The sequence below is a fragment of the Crinia signifera genome, chromosome 2 (genome assembly GCF_055691185.1).
Source record: "Crinia signifera chromosome 2, ASM5569118v1, whole genome shotgun sequence".
NCBI classification, from domain to species: domain Eukaryota; kingdom Metazoa; phylum Chordata; class Amphibia; order Anura; family Myobatrachidae; genus Crinia; species Crinia signifera.
This window is the reverse complement of record NC_139218.1, coordinates 285964679-285978296: the sequence shown is the minus strand read 5'-3', so window position 1 is coordinate 285978296 and position 13618 is coordinate 285964679. Positions and strand designations below refer to the sequence as shown.

General features: G+C 39.2%; 1 protein-coding gene across 1 annotated transcript in view; it reads right to left on the bottom strand.

Annotated features, from left to right (window-relative positions):
- Window positions 1–13618, bottom strand: part of ABCC4 (ATP binding cassette subfamily C member 4 (PEL blood group)) — a 256979-nt gene that overhangs the window by 190375 nt on the left and 52986 nt on the right. Inside the window, exons 9-11 of the mRNA XM_083168791.1 lie at window positions 11181–11288; window positions 5554–5643; window positions 3696–3887 (exon numbers count right to left, since the gene is read on the bottom strand). Of these exons, the coding sequence (XP_083024917.1) occupies window positions 3696–3887; window positions 5554–5643; window positions 11181–11288 (390 nt within the window). The remainder of the gene's footprint in view (window positions 1–3695; window positions 3888–5553; window positions 5644–11180; window positions 11289–13618) is intronic.

Below are 13618 nucleotides of genomic sequence, written 5' to 3'. Positions count from 1 at the left end.
TTGAAATCAGTCCCTGTCCCAGTGTAACTTACAGTCTATATTCCCTTGCACAGGTACAAATATAGAAAAGCATGACTTATGGGCAGGAGAATGCCACCGCATTATGCCAGTCCTTACCCTGTATGTTATGTGCACACATCTTGCACAATGAAAAGCCACAATCAAACATCACTTTTTCCTGACTAGTATACAGCCCTGTTATAAATTGAGTTAAGTTTCATATAAATATGTAAATAAAGCACGTACAATTCTCTTTTTTCATTTTGTACAGATAAGTCAGGAAAAAATAGCTTACAAATCGTATAAGATCTGTGTGATTATAATATAGGTATAGTCAGGGGTCAAAGTGGAAATTTGAAGTGGGGGTATGGAAAATGGATTAGTATGCTCAATTCAACTATAAAAATGAGTGAATTATTATTCAGAAATGTAATATAATAAATTAATTAAAACATATAGGAAACTAAACCATTGGACATAAAACACCATCAATTGTGTCACCAGTTCCTGAGAAGTGGCCAATCATATTAATTTTTATTATATTACATTTCTGAATAATCATTCACTAGTTGTTATAGTTTAATTGAGAGCTGCTAAGTATTCTTTTTCTTAGACATTGGAATTGCTACTCCCATTTCCTACTGATTGCAACCGACGCCTCAGATCAACCTGGATGTTTGTATTTCTAGTATGCTCAGAAGTCTGAGGTACACTTAGAACCCCTGAAGCTTTAGTTCGCACACAATATAATGAATTTCCCCTGAATTCTTGTAAATCACTGCAGCTTCCCTGCACTGCAGATCTTCTCTGTAGTAATCAATGTCGGCTCCTATTGATTACCTTGGTACTCTTAAAGGCAACAGGTAAAGAACAACAACTTACTGCTATAATATCAACTGATAAGGACTGGAGCTGAGCATCTTTGATTGCATCCACTTGATTGCATAGAATCTGTTAATGCAGAGAGTGAGGTTTGTACAGACTGTGCAATGTCCAGTGTGTAACTGGATAAACTGGCTCATAACACCCCCCCCCCCCCCCCCCTGCTCCATCCATCATTACAGCACTCAACTCCCTCTCATCCCACACACTGCCAATATCCTCTCTGTCCGGTCCTGAGCATAGGATCCACACAAGGCCGAGGGGATGCTATCACACTCGCTAGAAGAATAGCTTGCACGCAACACCTTCTCTGCCAGGCAGCACGGACTGGGTGGTCGCCTCCTGACTAGTAAATTGCTGAAAGAGCTGCCATCCATCACTCATGGCTACATTCCACCCACTCCTGGGGAGGAGGAAACCTCTGGCCTGCGGATTAACACAACACTACCACTGCCCAATACACTGTTACATTGTCAGCACCACCACTGTAACTGTACTCACGACAGGTCACTTAACTGCCCACAGCTGCCTTGAACTTCCCACAACTGCTATTGACTACAGTACACAGCTACTCTGGTCATATAGCCTATAGGCATGAAGCTTACTCCCAAATGCTCCCTGTACTGTGATTGGCAAGGGGATTGTGAGAGTTGTAATTCCAGAATAGTTGCTGGGCTCTGTGCAGAAGTGGCAGTATGCCACTCCTGCAATTCGATAGATATTATGTGCAGCACATACTATCTATCATGACATTCGATGGCGTGCCCTTGCATCATGTCGAATGGTCCCTTAAAAATGCATACAAAAATTCCATTTATTGGCCAGATGTGGTCAAAATCAAATGACTGCATGCAATATCTTGCAAGTGTATGGGCAGCATAAAATGATATTTTTATAATCTTTATCACTCTACTTTTAAATAGTTGATGAGATGACCATTATATAGGTAGCTTACATAAAAAAAATCTAAATAAACATTATACTTATGGTGTATATAGCAAACAGAAAGCATATGTAGCTCATCATCATATTAGCATGACCCTCAATATGACTATCTGTGCATCCACAACTTTTATGTGTCTTAAATCATGTATCATATAGATATCTTCCATATAGTGTCCACCTACCAATTACTGGAATGTCTAGTCTCACAAATTACTAAGAAAAAAGTTCCTGTTAAATTATGTTAGTTAGCCAAAAAGGCAACTGCACAATACGGCTTGAGTCCAGATGGTTACATCAAAATGGACTGAGGTGCTAATTAAGTCATGTGTGCTCAAGAATGGATATCCTTAAAACCTGGACTGTAATGGAAAGTTTTTGGGAAACTCTGCCTTAGCCAGAATATTGAACAAAGAAAGTCACGGTCTAGTAATGGTTTAAGAGAATCCACTGTCTCACCAATGGTACTGGTTGATCCACCTGAAAGTGTGGATAAAAAAATAGAAGGAAAAAATATGAAACAAAATGCCATTTTGACATTTGTAATTTAGTGTTCAAAGAACAGGAAATCCCAGAGGAGAGTTTAAGCAGCCGATTTAAGCAGCAAAATGTGTAACGAATTATGTTTTAAGTACATATTCCACTCTTGGAGCACCATAATAAGTATTGACTTTAGATGGAGGGTTACCATATATTTTCTAAAAGATTGCCTCCCTGTGACTAGGCAGGGGTTCTTTATGGAGTAAATATTCTTAAAAAAATCCAAAACTGAGAACTTTATAGAGAAAAAATATTGCAATTAATCTATATACTGTAGTAGTAATAGGTACATTTAGGATTTATAATACAAATTGTTCTGCGGAAGCCTGACTGCGAGTGCCGTTTTACACTATCACATCAAAGTTGCCATTTCTTAATTAAAGCCCTTAGTAATAAAAGCTCCTGGAGTAAAGCAAGCGCATGTACTACCACTCTCTCTTGCCATATACAGAGTACATTTTGCGCTTGTGGTTTATAAGCAACTACCGTGCCAATTCTGCCCGAGACCTAAGTTTGCAGATACAATTCTATAAATATGGCCCTTGCAGAACATTTGCGTAGCACTTACAGTAAATAAACTAAAATTATTTGAAAAAGCTACACAACATTTATGTATTTATTCACACAGTATTTATATAGCTTTGGCACACTTTGTGTTTCATAAAAGGTGAAAACAATGTATTTAAACAAGCCTGGATAGAAAACAAAACAAAAAAAATATACAAAAATATGCATAAACAATAAAATGTAAACTTCAGTACGTGGTATCAAGAGTTATACACTTGATGCGATTTTTGTGATTCGATCCTGATTCGATTGGGATCAAATGAAATCGAACCGTGTGTGAGGGCAAAAGTTTGCATAATACAGTAGCTTACAAATAAACTTCTGGCGAAGCAATTAAATGTTAATGAATATACTGTATAATCAGAGAAGCAAATTAGAAATTATGAAAACTTTGTGTATACTAGATCTAAACATGAACTTATATAATTACCACTTCATTTAAAATAAATGCTGCACTATATAAGAAACTGTAAATAAATAAAAGGATCTCGTATTTTTTTGTAAACATGCGTGTGCGTGCGTAATTTTCTCGGTCAGCGATTATCCCGGGCACATCCTGCTTGCATATATGGCTACAATTGTATTGAGTGCTTAATAAGCTCTGGTGCTAGTGAATTTCTCTAGGCAAATCTGTTCCCTATATCACAGCAGCTTTGTCAGCTTAAGCTTCCAAACAAAGACTAAATCATAACCCCCTGATAAATTCAGTGAATACTATTCAGCACAAGTCTGCTGCTAGACACCTCCTTCAGATAAATACTTACTTTTTTAAGTGCGCATACCCTCAGGACTTTCTCATACTTCTCTTGAACATATTCTTTCCCAAATAATATGTTACTTCTGACAGTGCCTGAAAACACCCACGGCTGCTGCGATACATATCCAATTCTTCCTCTGACGTCCACAAAGCCTTTATCTTTTGGCAGCTCACCCAGCACTGCACTCAGAAGGGATGACTGTGAAAGGGTAGGAGGAGAGAACATTTGTTTGATATTGAGAACTTTATCCATTTTTATATTTATGAAGGGAAAACTCAGTTTGTGGTTAATTCATTAAACGTTATGGATTAGGAGGTTTTTCCTTCTTAATAGAACATTCCTGACATCTATGTGCAACACATGCCAAGGATAACTACGGTTTCTGAACTTTAGAAGGTTTCTTTTAATTTAATACTTGTACATTATCTTTTCGGATGTGCGTAGAACAGGTGTCCAAAATTTACAGACAATAATTGGCTTTAGAACTCCCGCTTCAGCAGTCTAAAGAATTCTGACTGTACTCCACAGGACTGGTATATACAAAGATGTGGAACTCACACATAGGGGGATATTCAATCTCCGTCGAGCATCTCCCGTGGGGGAGATGCTCGACGGGCCCTATTCAATGCTGTCTTCCCCGACAGCATTGAACAGGGTTTCCTGTCAGAACGAGCCCGACATCTCTAGCTGTCGGGCTCGTTCTGCCGAGAACAGCCGGGAAGTGACGAGCTGCCGGCTGCATCTCGTCACTTTCCGGCCGCAACTCGCGGCCACGCCCCATTCTCGCCGCTCGGCGGCCGGGACATTGAATCCCGACTGCCGAGCTCCAGGCGAGCTCACCGAGAACGGGACAGGGGCACGGCTGTCGCGCTAGCTCGACAGCCGTGCCCCAGACATTGAATACCCCCCATAGTGTGGTACTCACGCCGGGATTCCGACTGTCGGAACGTCCAAACAGTCGAAAATCAGGCCGTTTTCACTCCATGACAGAAACTCGACAGGCAGAATCCAATGTTTCGGCCTGTTGTGTGTCCTAAAGTGGAAGTGTTGGCGAAAAATGGCTGCGAATTGGCGGAAAACAGCCGTGAATGTGACAATCCGCAGCCCTTTCTGACAAAACAGTTAGGTTGGAATCTGCCTTTAATGCTGTTGGAAACGGCAGAATTGAATAGCGGAGGCTGCTATTTCCCCTGTCGTAAAAACTAGGCCAAGATTGAATACCGTCAATACTCTTTATTTATTGTATGCATGTGTATTATGTGTGTAGAATGTCTCTAGTGTAGTATTGGCTTATCAGGTCAGATAATAATAATAATAATAATAATAATAATAATAATAATAATAATAATAATAATAATGTAAAAAATGGGGTAAGTCAGATGGAAAAAACCAGCAACATAGGTAATGATAATTAGTCACCTGATAAATGACTAATCCAAGATACTTCTTAGGATATATCTGAGCATTGTTTCTTGGAAAACAGTATGTATCCACATTGAGTAAACCATAATCTAATAAAGAAGAATTTTTTTTGTACAGAATACATCTGAAAACTTCAAACAGCCTTCCCCATAAGAAAAGGACCACAAATATTATTAGGTAGGGTAAACTAGGTGGACTAGAAAGACCATTGTGACTTGACAAAGTAGTAACACCCCTATCAGTTTTCTTTGATTTGTCATCACTCATTTGCAATGCATTGGGACAATAAATGTAAATACACAGTCTCTTTCATCACAAGCCCAATGGCTAGCTCTGAATGCAGCCTACAAAAGTATCAGCACTTTTATTATACTGTAAAATCACAAATTGGAGGTTTTCAGAGAGTGATGAGAAATAAAAGCAGAGGAAAAACTAGACTCACTTTCCCGGATCCAACTGGTCCGATTACCGCCAGCAATTCCCCAGGTCTCACACTGCAGGAGATATTTTGAAGAGTTGGCGTTTCCAAAGTCTGTAAATTAATTAGCACATATTATTTAGCTTCACCAGCAAAGAAAGGAGACATGCTTCACAACTGATAAACCTCATGGACAATAACACAAGGCAATTATGGTATTTCCCCCAAAAATTGTTCTGAACCAAAAAGAAAAAAAATCCAATAAAAATGAGATTCTGCTAATACACAAATAGTTCTATTTATATTAGTGACTGTATAATTTGGTTGTATTGAATTTTATAGGGTATTTGACAGCCAGTTCTGCTAAAAATCTGTTGATGGGTCGTAGTTGAGGTAAGCAAGTGAGGGGCAGATTTATTAAGTTTGGAGAAGAGATAAACTGGAGATAAAGCGGAGAAAAGGTAAAAGGAGATAAAGCACCAGCCAATCAACTCCCAACTGTCATTTTCAAACACACCTGATTGGCTGGTGCTTTACCTCCTTTTACCTTTTCTCCGCTTTATCTCCAGTTTATCTCTTCTCCAAGCTTAATAAACCTGCCCCTGAGTGCCATGTAGAAGAGAGCATACTATTCTAGTCTAGTCAGGGTCATGGCACAGCTGGAAGAGCACACATGAGATTTGTAGCCAAGAAGAACATGGTTTCAGCTGAACTTTCCTGATTTATATTCTGCTGTGCAAGCAGTTTGATTAGGAGTTTGCCATGGTTGAGAGACCTGGAGAGATTTAACAGTGTTGCAGCAAAACTTAGAAAAAATGAAATAACATGCTTGTATGAAACATGAAAGTGTTCAGCATTTTTCAAAGTTGCATTTTTTAGAGTAGAACATTTTATTGGAATAATTGTCGAATCCAAACAATTCTGCCTCCCCTTTTGCTGTTACTGACATCTATACAGATGTGTCTATGTATATAAAGCCTCCTTTCACGTCAAATAGCCTTTGAGTTGCGCCATGTGCAGCGCCGGGTGACTTTTAAATAGCGTCTTCCTTGCAAAACGGAATGAACCAGAAAAGATTAACATTACATTTCTTATAAACTGTATATAAAATGCTGCATATCCTTGTGCATCCTATTCACTCTGGAAATAAGATCCTATTTACCTGAAGTACAGTAGCATAAAGACACCTGGCAGCACAGAGTCACACAAAGCTCAAACATTACACATAACGCAACATGTGTCGCATGGAGGACAGATGTATGTGGAGACATTTGTAACTAATGAAATTATTTATTTGTGCTACTTGTCTATAAACATTTGAAACAAAAGTCTTTGCAGTATCAGGTATCGAATACGCAACTAAAGACTGACACCTGCTGCACACAGAAACTCCAGACTGACCGGCAACTGGAAGAAAAATCCTCCTCTAAAAGGAACAGAGTAATGAGGATCAGCCATGATAAATGGTGAAGAACCGTTCTGGCCACCACACAACTGACTGATTTACACAGCTACGGATTCATATTCTTCAGGTTACAGCCTTCTGTGGTCTCTTCTTATGCCAGCAATATGCGACCAGCGATAGCTGCACAGCAATGCCAGTGACTAATGACTGCTTTATTATTGCAGGCTGATAATGCTATTGCCTACAACTTCTGCTCTGGTGTATTTTTCTGTTGCACACATCTTTTTGCTTGCAAGTACATTTTTGTATTATTGACACAATTACCCATTATGTTGTTGTATGTAACTTGTGGCACAGAGCACTGCATAATACATCATGTAATGTACTGAATTTATAAACGTGAACTTTTTATGCCTCATAAATTTGACCCCATGAATGGATACTTTAAGTACTATGAAGCTCTCTCCTTTCATATTAACAGCAACAGTGGACAAAATGGAAGTCTGGCCTCCGCATGAAAGAAGAAGAGGTCATCACAAGAAGTGTACCCGAGGCGTGAACTGTAACCACCCACCAACCAGGGCTGTAAACAACCCTAGCATGACCTAGTCTGGATGTACCATATAAAAACATGGGAAGAATCTATTTAGTCCACACTGATACAGTGGGATGGAACCAGTGCTGAAGCAACAGTGCTAATCATTGGGGGGCTGCCCGCTAGTTTAGTGATTACCTGCCAAATGTGCATGTGCCTCGCAGTGTGGATTTCTTATAAAAAATTATTGACAGGGACAGATTAGGGGAGGTAACAGGGAGTGGTGGCAAAACGTAGGTATGTCACAGCCTACATCAGTGATCCCATAAGCAGAAAGCATGGTGCTGAACTGCTCCAAAAGTACAACAGCATGCTCTCACAAACAAAAGGCCCATACACACTGGGTGATTTTGAGCTGAAAGACACTAAAACTTGGTGTTTTGAGTGGCTTTCAGCTCAAAGCCACACACTGTGTATGGCCCAGCGATGAGAGCACTGGCATCATCGCCGGGAAAGCCGTTCATCTGCTTGTATTACCAGCAGATTGGCGGCTTTGTGGACAGCTTTGCATAGCACTGGCAGCGCCAGGAAGGGGGACAGCTGCTCAGTGTGTATGCCCTGAGCAGCTTCACCCCAGTGATTACAGCGGTCATCGCTGTCCATACACGCTGGACAAAATCGTCCAGTGTGTATGGACCTGCAACCAACTCTGAAATTGTGGGGTTGTCAGCTCCTGCAGTTCCAACCTCTAACCCATATACCAGTGTCACCCTGCCTTGCTGCAAGAGAAAACCATTTACACCTACACAACTAGAGAGAAAACAATTGCACCGCAGTGAAGGGAAATACACTGCGTAAGAAGCTACAATGAACTGTGAACACATTTGACACTCACAGGATACAATACTTTCTGCTTATATCACCCTTAACCTTAAATGAATTCTCATTAACTGCTTTTATTCTTTCACAATGCCACAGAATCATGTCAGAGCTAATAGGCAAAAAAAAACTCATGCGAAATACAGTAAGAAATAAAGTCTGAAATACTGAAAATGTTTTGTGAGTACCAGTAGGTGGCAGCAACAAAACAGAAATGATCACTAAAATCAAAACAAATGGGAGAACTGGACCAAGTAATTTGAGGTAAGGAAAGCAAGATTGCTATACTTCATACAGAACTACTGAACATACACTACATAAATGTATACAAAGGTGCATATGTATGTCAATGAATGCCACATTTATCCTTGGATACCAGCTTCTTTGCAGAAAAACAAAAAACTGCTAGCAAGCCCTGTGCTTTATTACTGTATGTGTGGCATCTGTCACTTGACATAGTTTGCTTATGCCTTATGCAACTGCTCTCATAATATAACAAAGAAAAAGGGATTCTGAAGATTCGGCGTTACCTCTGCTGCAGGTCACCACTTGAACTAGACCAGTGCTACAATCACTGGCAAACAGATAAGTATGTAATAAAAAACAAAGAAAAGTGATGTCTTGCACAGGGATCAACAAAATAATCTTCTTTACCTTCACCTGGTGGGGTGTCCTTGACAAAGACACCTACTAGGTGTTTAAACATGTTGGAGGAGTCTGCATAGGAGTACCTTCTACACCAGAGGGAGAACAAGGATCCAAGGCAGCTTTTAATGATTACCCGGGTTTTCTTGTTTTTGTTTGATTATGACGGTGCTCTCATAATAATGATCAGTACCGCAAAAAACAATGGCGACCTGTACAGCAGGGTGTACACTGATCAAATAGAGACCACCATTCAGTTTATTAATGGGATACATAGTACACTGGTGATTAGTTATGTTTTAAATTGCCAAAAAACATACATACATACATACATACATATACATATATATATATATATATATATATATATATATATATATATATATATATAATCCCAATATTCCAACACGCGCTATGCTCAGATATATGACACAAAGTAGAAATGTTAGTAATGACTTGACTTATGGCAGCCTTTCCACTAAATTCCCTGAGGGAAGGGAATAAAACAACCAAGATACTACACAATAGTGGAGTGGCGCCTTTCACACAAATGTAAGATAGTCCTGATATAATATCCAATTTTCAGATCCAAAGAAGCAAGAAGGGAATTCTTCCAATATTCATTTATTATTCTTCAGTGGATAAGAGTATAAAACAACGAGTAGATAACATCCCAACGCGTTTCGTCTCACAGAGACTTCATCAGGGGAATATGTTGTATCAATCTTCTATAGGTGAATTCTACTGCTTAACTGCGTAACTCCTACTAAAGTGCATGATAACGATGGTTTTAAGAGATAATCTCCTTGATCCTGTTTAATTTAAGGATTTCCCATATATATTGCGGATAATTTTTAGTTAGAAATGCCTAAGTGTTCATTGAAAAAAGGAAATTCTGAAGGCCTCCCAGGTTGATCAGAAAATAGTGACCGGATTGGGATAAAATATCTTCCAGAAGAATAGAAATAGAATATGCCCTCCAGAGAGCTTCCTTTTCCTTCTGAAGAGACCATCGTTATCATACACTTTAATAGGAGTTACGCAGTTAAGCAGTAGAATTCACCTATAGAAGATTGATACAACATATTCCCCTGATGAAGTCTCTGTGAGACGAAACGCGTTGGGATGTTATCTACTCGTTGTTTTATACTCTTATCCACTGAAGAATAATAAATGAATATTGGAAGAATTCCCTTCTTGCTTCTTTGGATCTGAAAATTGGATATTATATCAGGACTATCTTACATTTGTGTGAAAGGCGCCACTCCACTATTGTGTGTGTATATATATATATATATATATATATATATATATATATATATATATATATATATACACATACATACATACATACATATATATATATATATATATATATATATATATATATATAGTACAGGAATAAGCGGCACTCGGAGACTGATATTAATGGTGTAAACCTCGTGGAATATTTATTCCATGTGCAGCAGTCAAAACGTTTCGGAGCTCGCAGGCTCCGTCGTCAGTTGCAACTGACGACGGAGCCTGCGAGCTCCGAAACGTTTTGACTGCTGCACATGGAATAAATATTCCACGAGGTTTACACCATTAATATCAGTCTCCGAGTGCCGCTTATTCCTGTACTATATCCCGGGGGGACATCCATCCTTCTGCAAGAAGGCACCGGAGCCGGTTACCTGTTGGCCTATTACCCAAGTCCTGAGTGCCGGCCTCACCACCCTATATATATATATATATATATATATATATATATATATATATATATATATATATATATATATATAATTATATATAATACACAGTATTTAGCATTAGTACAATGCCAATATAATTGCTTTATTATGTCATATTATTCACTTGATTGGTCTCAGCAGATTGCTCTTGCATAACCGAATAACCCAGGCAGCACTATATTATGGAATATGCTGGGTCGGCAGGAGCAAAGAGATTGCTGCAGATGCAAAAATACAAATATCCTTTCCTTATATCGAAGTTACAGGTTAAAACCCCATTTATTTGATTAGGCTTGCAGAATTTAGTTTAACATTTGGAACAAAATCCGGAACAAATACTATATTTAGCTTACAAATTATAAATTGCCAAATGTAAGCAAATCATGTAAAAGTGTATTAATTGTAGTTTCTCTACACAGTGAATCAGTAATAAAAAAGTCATCCTAAAACTTACATTATCCCAGTAACAGGTCAGATCTTGTATTTGCACCAACAGGTCCTCCTCATTTTCCTCTGGCTGATCTTTATCTGGTTTTGTAATCTCATCAAGCAATAAAAAGTTCTGGAATGGAATAAACCAAGTAGGTAAGTGACGGTTATAAATATGGAAATAATTGAGGATGTTGAATAATGTTTATCAGACTTCATGTAAAATCTTGTTAACATTTTTTTCTGCCAGATAAGTTTCAAACAATGCAAGTAAAAGATCTGTAATAACAAGGATTGTTGTTTAGTCACATTGGGGCAGATGTATTAAGCCTGGTGAAGTGATAAAGTTGAGATAAAGGTAGAGATAAAGTAGAAGGTGCACCAGCCAATCAGCTGTGACAGTTAGGGGTTGATTGGCTGGTGCATTATCACATTCCACTGTATTTGTTTTGTTAGTTAAAAGTTTCTTATATAGAGCACACATATTCTGCAGCGCTTTACAGTGACTATTTGAACACTCCCATCAGTCCCTGCCCCAGTGGAGCTTACAATCTATATACCCTACCACATGTACACGCACACTCATTCATTCATTCTAGGGTTCATTTTTGTTAGGAGCCAAATAACCTACCAGTATATTTTTGGATTGTGGGAGGAAACCAGAGTACCCAGAGGAAACCCACGCAAGTACGGGGAGTATATACAAACTCCGCACAGTTATGCTGGCCACACATCAGACCAACTTTCTTCCAACCATCCAACTAGTTGCTTGGATGGAATAAAAATTTGGTACTGGATGGGAGCAAAATAAAATCAGAAATGTGCTCACAAACCAAGGAAAATGGGCAAAAACTTTCAGTCAAATTGTTGAAATCCAACAGGTTCAACTACAGTACCGTGTCTGAGCGACAGTTTTTGTCCTTTTCCAGATTTTGGGAGCAAATTTTTGAAGTAAATATTACATTTGCTCGCATCCAGTACCATATTTTTATTCCATCCAAGCAACTAGTTGGATGGTTGGTAGAAAGTTCGTCTGATGTGTGGCCAGGATTAGGGCCATGGTGGGAATCGATCCCATGACTGCATCTCTTCAACAGGTTTAATACACCTGCCCCACTGTGTAGTACACCTGTCACAGTCAGACATGCACCAATGTGTGCCTGGTATTGTACTCAAAGGTATGGATCATTAAATAGACAGCAAATAAGTGGACATCACTAAATCCACATACATCAACCAGTGGTAATACCATGGGAGATAATATAGAACACATGGCACTGGTGATGAGGAGTATACTCCAGAATAGACTGTCACTTGCTGGTGAGAAATTAGTTGAACCAGCTAAGGGACTAAGCTAACTAGTCCATGGGAATTTTTCAGGCTCTCAATCAGAATCCCATGGTCCATGGTATCAAATGCTACAGACATCCAGAAGGACTAAGATTGAACAGTCACCTCAATCTCTTGCCATAAGAAAATCTTTAAGCACACATGCCAGATCTCTTTCAGTGTTAAGTCTTTCCTGATTGAAGTGGATCATACATTTGTGGGCTAAAAGGCTAGTTTCTAGTTGAGTTGCAAACACTTTCTCAATAACCTATACAAAAGAAAAAAAGATGGGAGTGGGCAGCGCTAATTAAAGTGCTGTTAATGTGCAATATTTGGCAGAAAAAAATGAAGATAAAAATAGAAGATTGGTTAGATCTATCACAGTTTTAATACAATTACTAAAATATAAGGCTAAAAACAATTGACAATGATAAATTAGAACGGTAAAATTGTCATCTCACCAAACCGAACCACATGGGGGTAAGGCCCAGGAAGGATTGAAACTTTGATAAAGCTGCCTGGAGCAGCGAAACCGGTCAGGATTTCTGCCTCACCTACCCCACCACCTACTTAGGTGAACCACCCTGAGGAAATCATCCTACTCACTGCCCGGAAGGCCCATCACCAGTTTCACTGGCCCCCCGCTTATCCCATCCATTGGATTACAAATATTCATGCCATCTTGGGCCACTCCTGGCATCTACATCTCTGTGCCCTCCCTCCACATTGCAGTTCGGGGACCGTACCAGTACCACCGTTTGGACATTCCGCATTACCCCCACCAACAAGTGTGTGATATCAGTGCACATCCCCTGGACACTTGGGACTTCCTGGGCCTTACCCCCATGTGGTTCGGTTTGGTGAGATGACAATTTTACCGTTCTAATTTATCATTGTCAATTTTTTTTAGCCTGATCTTCTGGCCTTATATTTTAGAAATTGTATTAAAACTGTGATAGATCTAACCAATCTTCTATTTTTATCTTCATTTTTTTCTGCCAAATATTGCACATTAACAGCACTTTAATTAGCGCTGCCCACTCCCATCTTTTTTTCTTTTGTAAACCATTTTGCACAGGACTAACTACCCTGTCCCAGGGCAGCTGCTTAGGAAAACAACTCAGTCAGGCGCAC